The 21910-nt window shown below is 41.0% G+C and overlaps 1 protein-coding gene across 3 annotated transcripts; it reads left to right on the forward strand.

Annotated features, from left to right (window-relative positions):
• Positions 1-1570: 1570 nt before the first annotated feature.
• On the forward strand, positions 1571-19157 carry FAM98A (family with sequence similarity 98 member A). Of its 3 annotated transcripts, none has more exons than XM_065835596.2 (9): positions 1571-1589; positions 2039-2117; positions 5059-5207; positions 6761-6895; positions 9747-9931; positions 11483-11563; positions 12891-13007; positions 15736-15903; positions 17291-19157. In XM_065835596.2, exons 2-9 carry the CDS (start codon positions 2065-2067, stop codon positions 18047-18049), a joined length of 1647 nt encoding a protein of 548 aa, XP_065691668.1. In that variant the 5' UTR covers positions 1571-1589; positions 2039-2064; the 3' UTR covers positions 18050-19157. The 3 variants fall into 3 exon arrangements, with proteins under 3 accessions (XP_065691668.1, XP_071662263.1, XP_065691667.1); XM_071806162.1 differs by lacking the exon at positions 1571-1589 and adding an exon at positions 1624-1763; XM_065835595.2 differs by lacking the exon at positions 1571-1589 and adding an exon at positions 1771-1858.
• Positions 19158-21910: the final 2753 nt, after the last annotated feature.

Genomic DNA, 21910 nt, shown 5'->3' on the forward strand with positions numbered 1-21910 from the left:
GAAAAAAAAAAAAAAAAAGACCAAAAAAAAAGTTCAGAATTAAGGGGTAAACATTATGCCCAGAAGCAGCAGCAACTGAGAAGCAAGGTCAGACTATGGGCATACCGCCCATGCTGAACACAACCATTACATCAAAAAAGTGTCACAAGTCTTCAGCTGCAGTTTTGAATCTGGGAGGAAAAAATCCAATCCCCCAAACCTCCAGCTTAGAACACCCACCCAGGCAAGGCTCCCAGACAGAACATCTGAGATGCTGTGAGTGAATCCATAGGGAATGGACTTAAGTCAAGGCAGGAAATTCTTACAGCCAAGTTTAGCCCAAGAGTGATATGGCAACTTGCCAGAAGCTTTAATCTGTTTTTGTTTTTTAAAAAAACTGAAATAGTATACTGCTACTCTTTTCCAGCCCCTATACAACTAGAATATATAAAGAAACAGAAATGCCTACACTATTCCTTTCACATTAAGCTTTTAGTCTCTAGGAGGTAATTTCCCCCATAATTTGTAGATTGATCTGTCTACAATAGCAGAATCAGTGACCGAGCCAGCTGTCAGCGAAGAATTACTTCTTTCCAGCCCTTTGAGGTACTGTTTCTTCATCCTCCTACTTATCTTGAGGCTACAAGATCCCTCCTTATTTGACCACAACTTTTGTTCCTTACGCCTGCTCAAGGCCATTTCATGAAGTACAGGCAGCTGGGACTCCGCTGCTAGAGCATCAACTCGCTGCTGTCAATGGACCGGGGATTATTTTGGGCACGAGCTCTATTGGATTTCCCTGGCAAGGCCCAACCATTACGACACACTCCGCTCTCTAATCTGTGCGTTTTTAGACCCGATGTGCTTCCTGCGGGACCGCTGTGTCCCAGGCAGCACGGCAACGCTGCCTGAGAGAACTAAGGTGCAAAGTTATCCCCCATAGCGGAGTTTTCCGTTATTAATGATGCATCTTTACACACGCGCATGGCTTTCCTTCTGCAGACGCTGGCAACTGAAAGAAATGGCGTTACACCATCCCCGGCAGTTATAGATAATTCAAACGAAGCTGCCAGAGCACCGCCTTAAGAACGAGTTTAAAATGATTTATACAAAGCTGCCAGACCACCGCCTGCGGGACAGAGCTCTGGCATCCCCAAAGGCCACATCACCAGCAGGACACCGGGGCCCTGCAGCCGCCCCGGAGGGGACAGGCGGGCACCCACCGGTTCGTGCAAACCCACCCAAGGAGCAAGTACCCCACAGGAGCAGTGGTTGCCGTTTATTCATTTTATTTCCACCCGCAACCTCGCCTCCCTCCCCGGCCGCAGCGCGCAGCCCCCGGCTTTCCCCGGCCCTACGGCGGCCGCGAGGGCTCCGGTGCGGCGCGTGCATGCTGGGATTTGTGGTCCCGGTGGTGCCCGGGGGGGGTGGTTCTTGTTCGGTAGGGAAGCATTCGCTCGCTGACGCAGTTTGACCCTTCTGCCGCTCCGTCCCCCTCCGCCTGTTGCCGCGACACCGAGCGTCACAGCACATTCCAGCGTGCGTTCCGGGGCGTGTGCGTGGTGGGGTCCTTCCGTGGAGCCTGTCGCAAGCACTGCCTGAACAGAAACGTGAGATCCTTCGCTCGTCCTGGGCTCCCTTCCCTCAGAAACACCCCGGCGCTCGTTCTCGCATCCGTGTCTTGGTTTAGCAACGCCGCCTGGCGCTACGGCTAGGCGGGGGACCGCCGCGGAGAGACGCCGCGCCGCGCAGGCACGGCGGCGAGTCAGCCCGAGAGAAGCCGGGTGAGGGGTCAGGCCGGCAACCTGCTCCTCCTTCCCTCCCTCCCCGCCCGGACATGCCAACCCGGCAGCCGGCAGCGCAGCAGCGTGCGAGCCGCGTACGTGGGGCCGCCGCTGGGGGGGAGGAGACGGGCGCGCTGCGGGGGCTGCGCGCTCCCCACGCAGCGCGAGGCGGGGGCGGGCTGCGGCCGTTGAGCCCCCTCGTGGGGGTGGGGGAGGGGGGACCCGGGGTGGCGGCGCTGCGGGTACCGGGCGCGCTGAGTCTCGCTGTCGCGCAGGTTCCCCGCCCGTGTCACGTCGCAGGATGGAGTTCGAGCTCCTGGAGAGCGACGTGCTGGAGTCGCTAGAGGACCTGGGGTAGGTGCTCGCGGCCCCGGGGCTGGCGGTGGCGGGGGGAAGGGGCCGATGCACGGCCGTTGGCGGGGCCGTGGCGTCCCCGGGCGGGAGGTGTCCGCGCCGGGCAGGTCGGGCCGTTGTCGCCGCGGCCCAGGGCAGCAGCTGGAATGGTCCTTTTTCATCAGAACGGGGGAGGTGCTGCACGCGCAGCGGGGCTGGCGGCGGTGCCGGTCGCGCAGGGGAAAAGCACTGAGGCAAACAGACGGGTTGTTCATCCTTTACAAACGTTTCGCGTCTTCCTTCTCCGTGATTCTTGTGGTGCCATCTCATCTGTGAACCCTTTGTTCAGCAGAGGGGTCCTAGCTGAGGGTGGGGAATGAAGAAAAAAAGCCTTTCAAGAGGAGTCAAGGGAGAGAACTTTTAGGCTTCAAATGTAGTGTAAAATACTAGCAAAAAAAAAAAGTAAATGACACAGTATTTTTTCCTTTATATATGTTTTTTAATATGATATAACACAGGAAACTTCTTGTTTAAACCTACTACTCTGTCAGAGGTGGTAAAGGTTTTATAAATATGAAAGGGACAGCAAAGAGAGCATGCCCTGCTATAAGCTTTCTTATCTGTAAACTCTTGAGCGTTCAGGCTAGAGGCAGTTACAGTTTTACTGCTGCTGATTACATGCAAACAGCTGTATTTGTTCGCATTGGCCACATTCTCATAAATCATTTTCTTGGACCATAATGGCTCTCGCCACAAGGATTATATTTCCAGGCTAAGCGGGTGATGATAGTTCCAAAGCTAGACAAATAGGCTTCTGTTTTGGCAGGTATTTCTCCAACTGAAATGTGACAAGGTTTCTGCCATGATGCACTTATCATGATCGGCTTCTATTTTTCTGCCGTATGCTTAAAAGGGTATTACTGGCTTGAAGTAGTTGTGATTTGGACTCATTATCTGTGTCAGTATAGAAAGAAAATGTTGCTGTTGGTTTTTGACATTCTCAAATAAAGTGAACAATGAAAGCAGATAAAATATAAGTTGTATCAACCAATGTTGGCAACAGTGGTTGAAAAGAAAATTTGAGGGGTAAAAGACATGGGGCTTCAACAGTATTTGTAACAACTGGGAAAACTACTGCATGTCATTAAAAGACTTCTGTTTCTTTCTGTCTGGGAAGACTGGGGTGTTTGAGGTTTTAAGGTTTGACAGTGGTTCAATGATCTTTCACAGTTCAACTTATTTTTTCTAACCAGGTACAGTAGATATTTCTTATTAGTTGTTGTGGTGGTATTATTTTTTAATAGCATAACACGTCAAAGAGTTATTTTTCTTTTGAGTTTGTGCTGAAATAGTGGCCTCTTTGTAAGTCAGTTTGTTGAACTGTTGTAAAAGCAAACAAACTGGCCATCATAATGCTACCAAAAGGGGAGTGTAGCTATAGAACACATTCCATTGGCAGGAATGGAAGGAAAAGGCTGATTGCAGTCAGGAATCTGCAACCTGGCTTACTAGCCAAATAGATGTGTAGCTGAAGTCATAGTTATCAGAGATAATACAGTCAAGATGTTGTATCTGTCAAAGAAAAAAATATAGAAAAAGAGCCTCTGACATGACCAGTGACTTAAATCCATGTCCTGCCAAAGCAAAAGGCTTGTCATCACATCCCCACTGCTTTGATCTGTAACTGGATGTTTCTGTTCCAAGTTCCCATATGTTCCTATACACATATGTTCCTATACACAAGGTCTGGCACGTCTGTGGGATGGGACTTAAACTTACTCTAATTAGCCTGTTGGAATTGTCTGCCCCACTGTGGTGATGTGGTAGGGATATACTACCTCAGATTACAGCTTCCCATCAGCTGCTTGTAGATTTAACTCCATGTCTCTCATTTAACTGCTCTGTGAGGCAGAAGTTATTTTTGAGTGTGGCTTCTTCCTTTTGGTTGGATGACCAAACGCTCTATGTGTGATGTTTAACACAAGAACTAAGTGTGGAGGAAAACATTTTAGTTTGCTCTCTGAGATTTTCTTTTCTTTTTTTTTTTTTTTTTTTGACTTCTGAGATTTGGCAAAAGTTGACTTGACTCACTGGGTTGCTGTGACATAGCAGGTGACTTTACCTGGAAGTTTGAAAGAGGTATTTCAGTTGATTGTACTCACTCTTGGATGTCTGTTTTGAGTGTAGTATATCAAAATAGTATTGTGCATTTTTTTCTTAAATACTCTGTTAAACTCTGACTTTATGCTTCTGCCTGGTTAATAAGGCAGTCTTCTGCCAATTCTTCCTCCTCCTGCTGACAGGGTATCAGCACACAGATGTCCTGAAAATGATATCTTCTAAAACCTGATCTGCAGACTCTTTCTTACACTAGGCCTGATTTTGGTTTATTTTGTTTATGCAAAAACTAACTTTTTTTTTTCTTGTGCCTATTTAAGAAGGTAATTTTTCAAAACAGGATATTATTTTGCGGATCATTCTTGCAACATTTGTATAAAAGTCTTTGTTTTGCTTGGCAACCCTTTAATATATGATGGGAAACAACAGAAAAAGATGCCCTAGTTCAGCACTAATTATTCAATGTACTGTAAAGCAATATTCAAGAATGATACTTTGGATCTGCAATTGCCCTAGATAGGTATATTGTAAGTAACATCTTCAAGAGATAGAGGCAGAGAAGTTGCAGCTGTATGTGGTAACATTCTCCAGGATGAAACCTTTGATGATGATGTTTTGTGACAGTCTCTTTGTCAGCAAGCTAATGTGCATAGAAATACTGGGTTTACTCAAATGTTTTCAATATGCTCTTTCTTACAGTTCAGGAATCTTATCAGTTTGGATATTCAGCACTGCAGATGTGACGAGGGTCTAGCTCTCAGTGTGCATACAGAATAAAATAAATCTATCACAGGATGTCAGTCATAGCAAATGTTAATAATTGTGCTTTTGTTTTACTTGTCAGTTACAAAGGTCCATTGTTAGATGATGGAGCGCTGGCTCAGGCAGTCTCTCGTGGAGCCAGTTCCCCTGAATTCACCAAACTCTGTGCTTGGTTGGTGTCTGAGTTACGGCTGTTCTGTAAACTAGAGGAAAATGTGCAGGCAACTAACAGTAAGTAGCCATAACTCTAGCACAAACGTGCGCTTAAATGAGTGTTCTTGCATGCCATAAAGAATTGGCTGACAATTGCTACATCACTTGTACCAGGCAGTATCCTCTGCATGGTGTCAGATTTTGGATATTTTCCACCTCATACTTGCCTAATGAACAGCCAGTAGAGGTTGAAATAATAGTGAGGATCAAACAGTCCTTCTTCTGAAATTAGTTTTTTCTTTTAATTGTTCAACCACAGAACTTTCTTTTTAAAGTTTTTAGATGGATTTAAGGAAACAGTGTTTTTTTTTTTTTAATCAGATCATGAGAATACTTTTATTTCAATGCTGCTTTTTGTACTTTTGATGTAAGAGATACCTACTGTTCAAGGAAACATTCTCATGACTACAGTAATCATATTTTCTTTTTATTGTTCATTACCTTCACTCTGTGCTTACTATGTACTTTTCCCTTTGTGAAACACTCTGTGAGAAGGAGCCTGAAAATGTTTGTTTATGGGGAAGGAAGCAAAGCTTAGTTTTTCAAAAACATTATTTCAGTGAACTAGTCATATTCTACAGATGAAATGGTTAAATTGGTGTGATAACCTCTACTTCTGAATATCTAGACTCTTAACTCATAATGCCTTTACAAGCTTAACTTTCAGTCTACTCAGTGGCCAAAAATTGCTGCCTTTCACCTTCTGTTCGTTTCCTTTTCCTCTGTTTTTGACACGTCCATCCTTTCTTCCTTGAGTGTATTTGACTCCCTTTCTCTGTAACAATACATCTCACCTCCTCTAGTAGTAAAATGTTCCTACTGTACGTTTTGTGTAAAAATATAGTCCAGCAGTGTTCTAACACCTATTTCAAATTCTCTAAACACAGGGATAGAAACATTTTATCTGTAGTACCATCAGGCCCTACCTGCACACCTTTTGTGTGACTTGAGTTTATAAATAACAGACATTTTGGGTTGAAGTCTGTTTTCAAAAGGAGAAAAACTACTAGCTCTCATTTATCACTCTTTTTTTGCATAACTTGGCTTAACAAATTCATATTAGTTTCACTAATTTCTGATGCAAATATCAGTCTACACTTTGGCTTACATGACTTCATTATTTTTTTAAAGGATATTGCTACAAAGTAAGATCAGTTGACAAATGTGAGCTTACAGAGAAAAGCAGTAAAACATGAGAGCTCATAAACTATATAATTCATGACTTTTATCAGAACTATCTAATACATTTGTAGTGGGAACAGTTATTTGATACTTAAAATGCTCTTGTAAAATTTGTGACATTTTTAATGGTGCTTTTCATTGTAGAAGTTACCAGTGGCTGTCTGTTGTAGCTGGGGAAAAGTAGTCATTGAAATGTAATTTTACAGTAATGATGAATATCATGGCTCCAAATAGGTTATGCTGTGTCTTTGAGAAACCCAAAGAACACATTTTAATGTTAAATAGCAACTGGAGCTATTACATATTTTTTAAAAGAGCCAATTCCTTCTAATCATAACCGGAGAGATACATATTAGCTGTAAACAAATTGTTATTCTTTTCCTTCTAAGGTCCAAACGAAGCAGAAGAATTTCAACTTGAAATGAGTGGGTTGCTGGCTGAAATGAACTGTCCATATGCATCATTAACATCAGGAGATGTGACAAAACGCCTTCATAATCAAAAGAACTGTCTCTTGCTGCTTAGTAAGTTGAAAGGGTGCTTGCAAGCGAGTAGTTTTTTGGGCAAAAAGCAGTGTTGTTTCTTATACTTAATAAGATACTGTTTTGTTTACCACAATGTATAAAAACAGCTACCTAAAATGATGAATTGTTTTTCCCTGTAATTTACAGTGTCTGGATATACTTCTGGGCCTCATAAGTTTGCCAGTCTCTCTTTAGCCAGTATAAGATGGAAAATATTCTGAGTATTAACCTTTTTCACATTCACTAGCAAAAAGCCTGCCCTGTTACTTCTCAAAAGGTACTCTGAAGAGGGAATAATTGGAAGACTTCTGACAGGATTTAGCCACTGAACTTTGTTTAGGAGGGTTGTATAAATGACCACTGGCATCAGATGTATCATCATTTTGGAGCCCCTACAATGATGACTGGCAAGGTGCAATAAAACTTGCATTTTCCTACACTCTCACAACAACGGGAATTATTGTGAAATGAGAAAATATATCAACTCCAAATTCTTCTGATCGTCTCCCTTAGTAAATAGCTTGAATGTTGCTTTCTGCTGATTGAAAATAAATTAGCTGTAGCAACAGTGTTGTCTTCCCTTTACGTTTTCAATACCTAAATTGGTTTTACTCCTGCTTAGGAAATGTTAGAGGAGAAGAAATAGTAGTTAAATTTGGAAAAAGTGAATGATGTTGATTCACATTAAATATGAGAAGAAAAAAAGATTTTTACACCTCAGATTTAGAAATTTTAATAGTAATTTTAATCTGATCTTAAATTCAACATAAATTAGTGTGTTGTTTGCTTCCTTAGATGCTGCTGATTCTTTAACTTTTCAAACCAGAAATTTCGCTCAGATGTAGGAAACAAATTGCAGACTAGGTTCTTGTGTTTGAACGTAGGAGAAAGATGAGTAGTAAAACTTAATCTGATTTTTTTTTTTATAGTATGCTCCAAAATGTCAGATGAAGTGAGGTAATTATTGCATTTAAAAATTTTGTAGCTCAAACAATCTGCCCTTCAGCTTATTCTCTGTAAGCCACGCCATTTAATAAATTTGGCCTGTCTGTGACACACAGTTTATCCCAGATGTCCTCTGTGATGTACGTTTTGGTAATATAAGGCCATGTTCGGAAGCTGAACTCTGGTATCCTGTCTGGCAGGAATAGTATGTTTACGGTCAAATGCGGACTTGAAATAGGTGCCAAACTCCTTTTTTGTCTGCCATGATAGTTGCATAGCTTGCTTTATCTACATTAAGCTGAATTATTAGGTATCCTGTTGTATGTGAGCCATCAAACCAGATTTTTTCAGGAAAAACAGAGTAACCCTTTTCAGTAGAACACCAGGGTATTTTACATGTTGATGAAATGCAGCACAGTTTGTCAACTGGAAGATGTAGCAGTGTTGCTGGGAGAGGAAGGCACCAAATAAACATAAGTAGTTAGGATTGTCTTGGTGTGCAGCATCACTAGAATACAATATTAAGTACTGTCATCTTCAAAAAAAAAACAAGTATGAAAGTTTCACGTTGTTTCAGAAAGAGTCTGCAAAAAAGAATCACTATCTGGAGAACATTTATGTCTTACAGTGACAGAATTAAAAATTTCAGTCTTTATCAGAGGAGGTTGAAGGTAGCTTGAATGTGATCTCTCAGTTATTGAAACAACTAGTTTCTCAGGAGGTTCTAATGGGCTATAAAATAATTGAAAGCTGCATATAAGGGAAATCTGTATAAAGTACCGTTGAAAGCACTTACAAGGAATTCTTCGCTCTTTTGCATATTTAAAGAATTTTATAATTTATAAGGTGTTTTGTGTCTTTAGCAGAAGACATTCTAGAGATCTAGAAGAAATTCTAGAGGTCATTAAAATGCTTTGTTCTTTTTTTAATCTTTTGATCTGTCCCGATTTTATAAGTAGTAAGCTGCTTTTGTATAGCCATGGGTTTACATCCCTGCTCACAAGTCTGTCTTTATCAGTGCAGGATCTATTTTTCAATCCTTATTTTTAGAAATAGTTATTTACATTAGTGTTATGGTCACTCAGTATGATTCATGATACTATTGTTAAACCTGTGCATTATTTCAATTCAAACTTTAAAGTTGTGACAATTGCAAGCAAAGGCTGCGTGCCAAATTTATATCACGGTAGCCTACACCTAATGCTGAAAAATTGGGTGTAGACCATGTTCAGAAATTATGTGATTTTAATTTTCTGTTTGTTTGATAAAGGAGTTATAATTTGATGGTAGGTTTTTGCAGTTCTGATGTTGAAGAGCACTGCAGGCATTCTAGCTCTGATTTAATCAGTTACTGCCTTCCTTTTTGGAATTATTATAAACATGAATTCTCAATAGTACTTTAAAGTGAGGTTATTTTTTCACTCTGCATCTTGCCTGGGGAAGTAGAGGAGATTCATCAAACATTTTGCTTCTCTCTATTCATTTTCTTGGTCTGTTCCCTAGAGCCTCAATGAATGCTTGCTTGTCTTGCTTAAAGTGCATATCCCACTCCCTCATCCTGCTTGTTTGTGTGTTCCTAGTCTCCTGTCCTTGCTGGGCAAAGCCTGAAGGAAAAGAGTTGTGCTCTCTTGAACTCTGTGATTAATACCTGTCAGAATCATAGGGATTTTTTTGCAGGCTTTAATTGGTTGTACTAAACTTTTCCCCTGTTTGTTTTATTTCTGGCACTTGGCTCAGTGTTTATTAGAAATGTGAGCATTCTGTGGATACCAAAATTATAGCCCTGGTTCTTTCTAAAACAGACCATTTGCACATTTGTTGGTTGTAAGAACTTGCATTCTCACTGGTTCTGAAATAATTTGACTTGGCTATATCTAATGGTGAAATATAATTTTTCTTATCCCAGCGTACCTCATCTCAGAACTGGAAGCTGCCAGAATGCTGTGTGTGAACGCCCCTCCTAAAAAAGCACAGGAAGGAGGTGGCAGTGAAGTCTTTCAGGAGCTAAAAGGCATATGTATTGCTTTAGGCATGTCCAAGCCTCCAGCCAACATAACGATGTTCCAGTTCTTCAGTGGGATTGAAAAAAAAGTAAGATCCAAGGCAACAAAACTAGAATATTTATGATGTTACTGTTTTGATGGAAAATAGTTCTGCTACCAGGAAGAGATTTGCCTCTTGTGAAACTCCGGTGTTTGAATTGTGAAAGAGGGCTAACATGGTTTACTGAGTATGCCAAGCACAAGGATTTTGAAAATGAATTTAAAGGCTTTTTCCACGCCAAGGCACGAGATCAGAGACCACTGCTATCATTTCCTTAGGGGGTGAGGTATTTCTTACTCTGCTGTAGGTTTTAATGTCACCACCTGTTGCAGAAGATTTGGAATACACTGAGCTTAGGCCTCAGGAAGAATATTAAGGAGAAATGTATTCCAAGAAATACACCTAAACAAATTTTTGCTGGAGCCTACTGTTTTAAAAACGTTTAGGTCGAAAGGTGTTGTAATTTAAGTCAAGTTTACACCTTTTCCCGAAAGCTTCATCCATTCTTGTGGTTCCATTTATTTTTGTTCCTTTACATGTATGTGTTCTCCAGGTTGTTGTTGTGGTTTGTTTTTTTTTTAAGAAGTTTACTTTTGTTTGAATAATTTTTACAAAATGGAGAAATTAAGTGAAATGTACTGTCCAGTGGGGGGACAGGAAGTTTTAAGTTACATTAGGTAACTTAACTTGCAGAATAGGGGACAGCAGAACAGCAGAAAAGAACCTTTGCGAAATTTAAAGAACAGATAAGGTTACAAAGCTCCCCCAAATACTTTCAGAGAAGTGTTTTTTACTAGCCTTTTAGTTGCGTTGTACTTAGCAAATCTGAGCAACTGAATTAGTGCTTCATTTCTTTGCGAGAAATCAGTTTGGATTGACCTGTTTAAGAGGAGGAGACTGATTTTTTCCAGCAGAAGTCCAAGGTGTAGAATGGAAGCATTTTGTTTTCTGGTTTTGGCATTGTCATGGGTATTAAATAGTTACACACATAAGAAATCTGTGTTTCCGAAAAGGTAGAAGATACTCGTAACAGTGAACAATGCTAGCAAACTTTGCTGGTGAAAGAGACTATAAAAATACAGAATGTACAAAGTAGATTAAAATCTTCTTAATTTGGGAATTCTTTTATGTTCTATTAATTGTCTTTTATATTGTTTTGCAAAGTTAGGGGTCCTTCTTTAGGTCATGTTATATTTCATTCATATTTATATTTCACGTAGTCTTAATACGACCTTTTTGATACAAGTGTGTTTTGTTTGGTTGGTTTTTTTTTAAATGAAAGAGATAGTGTGTAGAACAATCCCTTTGTATTCAAGGGGAGCTATGCCTCATGGAATGTTTATATTTTAACTGTAGATCTACTCTATAGTCCCTTCTCCTAATTTTTAAATAATTATAGCCAGGACTACCAGACATATAAAAATAGTTGCTTTCCAAAATAAATGTGCTTGATTCTCTGTCCCAGAGGAAACAATTTGGTATTGGAGATCGCTCTGTCATGCCTATGGCTGTCCAAGAGTCCTCTTCTGTAATCTGAATCTTGAAAAGCTATTTTTTTTTTTTTAGCCAATGCTTATATTTTTATATGTCTCCTAACAGCTGAAGGAAACCCTAGCAAAGGTTCCCCCTAATCATGTTGGAAAGCCTTTATTAAAGAAACAGCTGGGACCAGCTCACTGGGTAAGTAGTTGCAGGTATGAGAGCCTGTTTCCCTTTTTCAGGTATATAAAGTATTGATCTCGATTCTCTGTGTAATGTTGCAAAATTATTTTTCTCTTTCTGAAGATGAGAAGACAATTTTTTGCAGTATTTTACATATATGTTTGTACAATAAATGGTTGGTAACTGGTAAGATCTTGGGCTCATGAATCTGTATGTCCAGATGCGGGCAAAAGCTTTCCAAAATAAAGGAGATTTACAGTGGTGGTGCTGACCTGCATGCTTGTGCGGTAGCTTAAGCCTTCCTCTTCTGCCCCTTGCCGGCACTGTCTGTGTGACTTGGCCTTGCTGAGATAGCATCACAACCCCTCCTGTGGCATCTTTCCAAGTGGGTCTTCCCATCATTTCCTCCTTTCTTCCTGTCCTGTTGGGGTGGTCTGCTGCCTCCACAGTCTCTTCTCCAAGAAGCAGTGAGTGTACAGGTGGAAGCTGGGAGAGGCTTTACAGCCAGGCAACAGAGGCACAGTCATCTCCAGCTGGATTTTTGTCACCTGCTGTTCTAGGAGGATGGTGCCTGGGTTAGATACTGCTGCTGCACCAGCACATACCTATGGCTACTGCCGTAAGACCGAGATTGTCTCTTGCTTAAGGTTGAAGCTCATCCCCCAGCACCCTGCTTCCTTCAGTGTTTGTACTGTTGAGGCTGAAAGTGCGCCCCACCACTCCCACCCAGCCAGGCTTCAGTCAATACATAAATTATTTCCTCAATGGTGCATATTTCAAATGTTGCTCTGACCACTGTCTGCCACCAGGTGTGTTCCTAGTGATAGTATTTCCCCGTAGGGCACTTGGTTGTCTTATCTGTATGCAGCTTGTGCTTTAATCAAGATCCTCTTACTGTACTTTACTTACTTTTAGTCCTCTATATTTGTTCTTTGTCCTTAAGCTTACTACTTTTTAAGAAGGCAAGGACTTACCTGTGTCCTTGCTTCTCCTTCAACCTGCTGCATGTAGTGTTTTCTCACTTTTCGCTTTTCTGTCCTGGTGGGTGTTGAGAAATGCCTCAGCAGTGTGTGCAGTTTTTATGTCCCTTCTGATAAACAGCTGTGCTGTTAGGAATGGTAGAAGGCTGAATGTGAGGATAACAGAGCCTTTGAAGCCTTCAGGAAAATAGTGTCAGCAGGCATAGCTTGCTGTGAGCCCAGCTAACAAGGCAGATAATTTTGCGCTTAAGCCCTGCTTAATATCTCTGTGTATCTTATTCTCTTCCATCCACATAGTTTGCTCTCTTAATTAGAAACATTTTATCTATAACGTGTAGGTTATGTTTGCAAATTTTTTCTTTCAGGAAAAAATTGAAGCAATTAATCAAGCCATAGTCAATGAGTACGAAGTCCGAAGAAAACTGTTAGTCAAACGCTTGGATGTCACTGTGCAGTCCTTTGGCTGGTCAGATAGAGCTAAGGTACAAACAGCTTGCTGTGAAGTCCTGGTTTGGTAGTAATTCTTTATAATAAGTATCTCTCAAAACTCTTTCATTGTTTCATCCTTCATGAGTAAGAAATAACCACAGGAGTTCTCTTGTTTTGGTTTAAGTTTCTGAAGAAGTTTGTGACAATGTAAGATAACTAAAAAGTTCTAGTTGAAACTGATTTGTTGGATATCAAAACAGTATATAAAATGAGATAGACCGTGTGTAACTCTACAGCAAAGCCAAAACATACTGTTAAATTGGCCACTGGAAAAAATAGTAATAGATAACGAATTTGCGTTCTGAGTGCCATAATGTGAATTACTTAAGTGCTCTGTGTGTGTGTGATGGTAGAAAAGCATCTTCCTGTTGACCATCCCTTAACTTACTTTGTGCTGTCCACACTGGTCAGATTTCCTTAACTCAAAGCGTGTCTGCAAGCACAATTCAACAGATGCACATGAGAAAAGCTGCTAAGGCGCTGATTGTTCTTACCACATAGACAGCATAATATTTTGTGTGCTTGTTTTGTCTCTGAACTGCGTAAATGTCTGTGACATGTAATCTCTTTGATTTGAGTATGTAATAGATATATTGCTTTTAAAAATAATTACATGGTTTCCCTATTTCCTCTATTTCATAGTGAAAAAGGAATGACAAGATTTAAAAAACAGTACATATCAGTTATTTTCTAGGACTAGATCAGATCTGCTAACATGCTGTTAATTGTGCTGCTGGCAGTGTTTGAGACTGAGTTATTAGTGATAAACTGTGACACATGAATCATCAAATGTTTTTTCGTGATAAATGATCTATGCAAAAAGCAACTGTATTTTAATAATGAACTGTGACTTCTCCCCTTTTCTGTTCCATCACCTCAGCAGGACTTCTACTGGTGTTCTGTCTCTTAAACTTCGTGTCCTTCAGGTTTTTTAGTAGATTATTTAAGAACTGTCTCATTGTTTGGATATTTTAATAGTGACTGAAAACGGGCAAAAGTATTGATTAGGTTTCAAACCAGGGACTTCTAATTGCATTATAGCTTTGGCATCCAAATCCAAGTTTGTTGGTTTTGTTTGTTTGTTTTTTCCTAGGAGAATTCTCAGATGGTTTAGAACTTGACTAGCTACTTGAAATCCTTTCACAAACAAGATTAATTGTATATATGCATTTATATCTATTGAAACACAAATCTAAATTTTCTAGGACTGTAACGATATGAAATTGGAGAATGTGGCTGTAATATTTCAGACGTGCAATACAGTTTAATAGCAACTTTCAGCAGTGCTTTAATACACTATGGGTTTTGTTTGCTTTTTTAATTTGAAAAGTATCAGAATACAGTATAACTAAATAGTTACTTCTCCAGATAGCAGAAACACCAGTAAAAACGTTTTAAAAACACAAAACCTAATAATAGATTATAAATTTAAAAATTTCAAGTTTCACCTCAAAGGATAATATCATAACACCAAAATACTTTGCTCAGAGCTCAGTAAAACTCTTCAGGGAAAGATATACACAGGTGAATACTGTTGCTTCTCCTGTCTTTAGCCAACGTCAGGTATATGATGTGCATGTTTTTCTTCATTTTGAATAAAACCTGTTCCACTTGTAATAGGGAAGTAGAAGCTTTTGATTCTAAAAATGTACCACTGACTCACTTGGAAATGCTTACTTTCTATTCTTCCCAGTTCCAGTTTTCTGTCCTTAGACAGAAAATAGGATTTTTGGATTTTAAATTTTGCTTCTAAATTGTTGCCCTGTCAAGAGATTTCTTGGAAAACCTGGTTTGCCTGTCCCCACTGCTGTCATGTGGGGTCCAGACAAAAAGCAGCCCTTCTGTCTGTGTGCAGATTGCAATATGGTTTATCCTAACTGCATCACACATTGTACTCTGTTGATAACTAAAGGTAGATGTAACTCATGTATTAACTCATGGCTGATAGCAGAGATTTCTGCTGTGTCTGTCAGTTGAAAAACTGCTGTTACGCTTGTGAGGTGTTCAAAAACACCAGCATGGTTAATGCCAAAGGGCAGCAGAGGAAGAGAGGTTGCATGCAAGGCAAAGCTGGCTTTGTAGGATCTCATTTATATTATATATTTTATATATATCTACCTGTGCGAGACAAAGGACTGAATGAGAACAAGCACTTGAGAACTTTAGTTCTGCCAGTGCCTCTTGATGGATCATGATCACATTTGTGAAGAAGCTGATAGGAATGAAGGGTGTGAAAGCATTAACACAGCCTTTTTCTTCTGAAACAGTGTTGAAGATACAGTGATGCTGGCCTGACTGGAATGGGTGTGGGTTAGGGTGCAGGAGGAGGTCTGGAGGCTGGACACAGACATGTTTCACTCTCGGTGTCTATTAGACATGAACAGTAATTCATATAACTATATGACACACTTCTATTCTGTTTGTCTTAAAGTAATACGATCTGTATGTATATACTGTTAATCTTAAAATTGCCAGAAGATCAGTGTCTTGTCAGTTCAGTGAGAATAGTGTTTCCTGTATTACTTAAAGAAATTTGACAAGTGCTGGCTTTGTTACAGTGATCCTTGGTTACAAAGTGGTTCTCACTGTTTTTATATATATATTTTTTCTATTTGCAGCAGCATCTTGTTCTTCAGTGTTGATTTGATTCTTTTGGTGAGGTGTCCCATTGCTTTCCTCTTGCTTTAGCTGACTGGCTTTTGGTTTTCTTCTCTCCCACAGAGCCAAACAGAAAAACTGGCTAAAGTCTACCAGCCAAAACGTGCCCTCTTATCTACTAAGTGCACTATTTCCGTTGCAAATCTCTTGGCAGCTCGGCAGGATCTGTCAAAGATTATGAGAACAAGCAGTGGGTCCATCCGAGAGAAGACCGCATGTGCCATTAATAAGGTACCTTTGGTGACAAATAGCTTGTTCTGTTATAAATATTTAATTAGTTTGAATGTAGTAATAAATCCTACTTTTTTTTTAGGATTTTAAGTGGAATTTGGAAATAAAGGATAAGAAACTTGATGTTTATGTACTCCAGATTATGCATCAGTGCATAATCCGTGACCTAGTAAATGGACTGAAGTTGGACCAAGGGTTGGACTTGATGATCTCTGAGGTCTTTTCCAACCCAGTCGATTCTGTAATTATCGGAACTGCAATTTCACCTCTTTAGGTTCAGAGTACCCTTTCTTAGGGGCAGTAAAAAAATTGCTGGAATGTCTTTGATTACTTTCAGTGGAAATAGGCCTGCTCTGTCTTACCAGAATTACTGATGGTATTACACTCCTACCTAATTCTTGTCACCGTGTCTAAAATAACACCTACATAGGTAAAAATTTTTCTGGTCTATGTAAATTGAATGTATTAAGATCACAAAGGAAGGATCTGACATGTTAGATTATAGCCAAGTGTGTAGTTTTAGCAGTGACACAATAGGAATAATAGGAATACAATTTAGACTAAGCACTTTCCTGTGTTTCAAAAATCATGATTTTACAGGAGTAACAAGCTCACAAAAGTACATATGTTGAACTTGACGTTCAGTAGCTATGTACAGCAGTGTACATGGGACTTCAAAATTTGTGGATGTATATTCATGCTTTTCTCCATTTTGTGTTCCAATTGTATCTTAGGTAATATTTTAATTCATTTGGGATGGAATGGTGGTGTGCTGATTTGACCACCTTCCCTACACCCCAAATAATGTTTACACCTTCTAGTGCAGTTGGAGTGTGGGATGTAAAAGAAATTGAGAAGAAAGGTGTGACTATCATGAGACCACATGTGTGTTTTACTAGGAATGTAATACTGCCCTGCTGCTGACCTATATCCTGTTAACTTACCTCCATTATCAATATTAAATATTTTCCAGGATAGCAGTGTAAAGTAACAAATTAACATGCTTCTGTCTAAGTTTTTCTGTTATACCACTTTAAAACTCAAAACAATGCAAGTGTCCTGCCCCATTTTAGGTCTTGCTAAATTTTTAATGTCACAGCATCCTTAGACAGCTAAAGACCTTTTAGAGTCTTGCTCACCACTGGTCAGCACTGACACCTGTTTGTTGGTGTGTAAGTTTGTCTGTGTGTGCCCTTATTGAAAAATAATAATTTGCACTTGGTTTGCCAAGCCAATGGCTTCTATAGCAATTCAGAGCACTATTAGGAGAGAGATTGTGTTCTACTGTACTTGTGGTTGAGATTCGCACTCTGCATGTGTATCAGTACATTTGGCTCTTCCGTGACGTGTTACAACTCCTCTGATAGTTCTCCCTTTCCCTTTACAGGTGCTAATGGGCAGAGTGCCTGACAGAGGAGGAAGACCCAATGAAATTGAACCACCGCCTCCTGAGATGCCACCATGGCAGAAAAGACCAGAGGCTGGTCCACAACAAGGCGGTGGCAGAGGAGGAAGAGGTGGCTATGAATCCTCATATGGAGGGCGAGGAGGTTATGACCACGGGGGTCACGACCGAGGAGGAAGAGGAGGCTATGACTCATCATATGGAGGGCGAGGAGGTCACGAACAAGGAAGCCATGATCGAGGGGGACGAGGAGGACGTGGTGGTTATGATCATGGTGGCAGAGGAGGCGGAAGAGGAAACAAGCTTCAAGGAGGTTGGACAGATGGTGGAGGTGGTGGCTACCAGGATGGCAGCTACAGGGAGAGCAACTACAGAGATGCAGGTTTTCAAACGGGTGGCTACCATGGTGGTGGCGGTGGTGGTGGCTACCAAGGAGGAGGCTATGGCGGCTACCAGTCGTCTTCATATTCAGGAAGTGGCTACCAAGGGGGTGGTGGCGGTGGCTACCAGCAAGACAACAGATATCAAGATGGTGGGTCCCACAGTGACCGAGGGGGTGGGCGTGGAGGAGGGAGGGGTGGGCGTGGAGGTCGTGGTGGCCGTGGAGGTCAAGGAGGAGGCTGGGGGGGCAGAGGTGGACAAAACTTTAATCAAGGGGGGCAGTTTGAGCAGCACTTCCAGCATGGAGGTTATCAGTATAATCAATCTGGTTTTGGACAAGGAAGACACTTTACAAGCTGAGGCTGCTAAAAACTTTTGCTTCAGCAGAGCTCACATAATGGAAACCTGGTTTCAGAGGCCTGGCTTGATCACTGCTTGAATTAATACAGGTTTGTACGTGGCAGGTGGCATCTCTTTGGGTGGGATGTTTTGCACTGAGCAAAGTACAACTTTCTATAGACCTCTCTCCCCACCCTGCCAACCTGTCTGAATCAAATGCATCATTACTACCCACTGCACTCTAAACATCAACTAATAGCCATGCTTTGTAGATGTTGGACAGGTTCCCTCTGCTCAAAACACTTTTGTTCTGAAACTACCTTCTGTGTTTGCCTTCCGCTTTGATTTGGAGAAATGTCAAGACCTGTCTGGTCAAATTTGCCTATTATAGTACACAGTAGAACTGCATTTTTCCATCTAATCTTTGTTCAATTATGTTTTCTAAAACCAGTTCTGAGTATTGCTTCCTGGCCTCTCGTTTTAGTCATGAAGGTGTTACATCTGTGTGCGTGCATGCACAGTGAACTGCCTCTGACAAACAGGTTTTTTGTCTTTTATATGAGCTCTACTGTGGATGCCGTGTTCGGTAGCCTTATCTCCCGCTAAACAAAGTTTTCCCACCTGCTCAACTCTGAAGACTGACGCCAAAATCTGCAAAGATCATTTAAAACGAAGCTAAATCGTGAACTGTGTGTGTAGGCCTGTAGGTAGGTGTAGCAATTCAAACTGACCTGCATCCATCCAAAACAAGTTGCTCCTCCTCCAAACCTAATTTTTACTTGAAATCCGCTAGAAAAAATGACAAAATGAGATTTATTTTTATTTGCAAGTTAATACCATTGGCTCAGCAAATCTAGGGCAATTTGTTTTGGGGGTTGTATTTTTAAAGAAATGCACTACGGCCTGGGAAGACTAATTCCTGCCTGGAGGAAGCCCTTTTATTATTGCTGCAGAAAACAAAGCCTGGCTGAGTTTGATGTTCTGATTTTTTTTTTTTTTTCTTTACTGAAAGCCACATAACGCTTCTTGCTGGGTTTTTTGTGTACATAAACATTGTCAAGCTGTGAAAGAAAATGGCTGAAGGTGTGCTGTTGTATAAAAGGTGAGCAATAAAAGTATCTGTATGTTCCTTTTGCCTTAGTTTCTTTTCTTTCTCAATATTAAAAAGCAGTTGCTACAGTAGCTGGAAATTTGTGGGAATGTCTGTCTGCTTCATCTCTTTTACATTTGAGATCTTGTAGTCATCCCAGCCATACTGTGCGTTCTGCCCTCCAAGAAGCTGTCAGAACAGGAGCTGATGGATGGAACTGATCTTCAATTGCTCTGAGTTTTGTTTTGTTCCTCCCTCTGAACTGGTCTCACAGCATGGTCTCTCTCTTGAGAGTCACTGTGTAAAGTTACTGTTGGGTTGTGTGAGCACCTGTCTCCCAGGTTACGCTCCTGCGTGCCATGGGAACATGGTATGCTGCTTGTGGGAACTGTGCTGATGCTCTCCAGCCTTGTGGAATGTGTAGGTTCCTGCTGCTGTGCTCAGGTCGCTGCAGCAGAGGCTGCAGATGGCAAGTGTGGCTACCTGAAGTGCCCTTGGGGCTGAATCCAGGTTGATGCGGGCAGGAGCAGTTGTTTGGATTACTGAAATAACATGAGCATTTCAGAGAATCTGCGTAGGGGTGGTATTGCTGTAATTCAAGCTAATCATGTAAATAAGCTGATAAACACTATTAAGAACTGATTTCCCTGTATTTCATTGCACGGTCAACCTGAAAATCTCCTGTTTGTTTTACTGTGGCCAGTAGGTGCTGCTAGTGATTCGCAGGTTGGAAGCAAAGGTATCCATGAAAGGCACTTTGTCTCTTCTATTTTTTTCATTTTTTCAAACAAATTTAAGAAGCCCAATGAGGGAAAAGTTTTCCATATTGAATCCAGGTCTCTGAGGATCAGTGATACAGATCTATCTCAGCATAATACAGTTTGAATTATGAACTTGTAAAAATGAATGTTGCTGCTTCACAAAGGTATTAGATGGTTTCTTACAGTGGGATGCTTCAGGGGAGATAACTCCCTTATTTTGTAATATCTTGTCATGAGCATTAGCTGGTGACTGGCTGCCCTCACGCAAAAATGATTAGTGGGTTTTTTAAAGAATTAAGATTCCTACAACTGGGTCAGTCCTGGACTGGTAAAGGTAGAGAGACCAACAAAGTTAAAAAGCCTTTTGCTGGGTATGTAGTATCTTCAAGTTGACAGCTTCTGCTTTTCTTCACACTACTCCTCACTGTAAAGAGGCTGGTGTTTTCCTTCACTGCATTAGAATCCTGCAAACTTGTTTCTAGCAAGAGGAAACCCAGAAGGTTCTTCAAGAAAGCCTCTGGTTGAATTGCATCAGCACCTTCAGAGACATCTTTCTGTGTTAGAGCTGCCAATTTCTCTGAAAGCTGTGACTGTTGCAGTGGATAGTCTCACTTTTGCACACTGTGACATAGTGAAATGCTGCTGGGGTTGGATAGGAGCACTGAGTTTCCCTTTTCCCTTATTCCAGCTAGCTCTTTCTCCTCAAAATGTTTTTTGTTCTCCCTTTTCCAGGACCTAGGGTAACTTGAGTCCCACTTCATTGCTGTTTGAGGGGCAAAGTTAAAAAAAAAATCAGAAGCAGGCAAAACAGGACGTTTACTCTTCCAACAGGAAAGAAAACACTTTGCTTCTGCCAGCTGTTGTTTTTCTTTACTGTATTGTTTCCTCCTAGTGTGCTGTGACTTCTTTGTTCTCCAGAGAAAACAAGCTTTGATTAATGAAAGCAAACAACCACGGCTTTGTTATAGTCTGTATGATGCTCCAATATTTACTGTTTTCCAAACATGATTCCTGCTGCATTGGAAAGAATCTCTTAATTGGAAAGTGGAAAAAGAGAGATAGGTTGTGGAGATTATTAGGCTTGTGGTGGGTTGGATATATGTGCGTGATTTCATTGTGTATCACGATCGAAAGCAGAACACCAGCAGATCAAAAAAGCAATTAAGTAAGCAAGCATTTATAGAGGGGAACAAATTGTTCTTCCTTTTAACCATGGTTGTTCTTGCCATTCTTCTTCCACGAGCTTTAGGCTTCTTGTTTTGTTTTCCCATCTGCCTTTCTTTAACAACTTCTGTTTCCTAAAGGCTTCACTTGCATCGCCCTTCCATGCCATCTATTAGGATCACCCTCTCTCAAGTGTTGTCATTGTGTAGTGAAGTAACTGTGGAGAGCGGTACATACACTTGCTTCTCACATGAGGCACATTAGTACGTAACTTAGAATACCATGATCTATGTGCACTGTGGTCACAGGTGGGTTTTCCTTGCAGGAATGGATAAAAGTTTATTCCTTACTGTATGTGAAAAAGCAGCACAAGGGAAAGTGCATCAAGCGGAGCTTTCACCAAGCATCACTCAGCCCAGGAAACCTTTTTGCTTATAGCTGTCCCCTAAGTAGTTTGCCAGCCAACAGGAATCCTAAAGATGACAATCTCCAGCTCACTTGATGAGATTCCTCTGCTTCTCTGGTCAAATCCCCAAAGTGTGTGCTCCATGGTGATGTGCTATTACAGCTGGTGGCCCCCAGACAGGCTCCTCTAGCTACCGGTCAGACTTCTCAGCCAGAGCATGTGGGTAACCTGCTTTAATGTGCCTTTGACTATGTGTTTCCATTAAACTGCTATTTGCACCTGAGTTAATGGAAGTGGTGAGTGCCTCAACCAATCTCTGGCATAATTAGAAACCAGACACTTACCAGTCAAATACCTAAGATAGAACTGGGAAGAAGGGAAGCAAGATTCACATCAGTAGATATTTATGAGAAGCAGCTGGAGATTGAAAAGTCCTGTGGCCTAAGAGTATTTATTCCTTG

This window comes from Patagioenas fasciata, chromosome 3 (genome assembly GCF_037038585.1).
Source record: "Patagioenas fasciata isolate bPatFas1 chromosome 3, bPatFas1.hap1, whole genome shotgun sequence".
NCBI lineage: Eukaryota > Metazoa > Chordata > Aves > Columbiformes > Columbidae > Patagioenas > Patagioenas fasciata.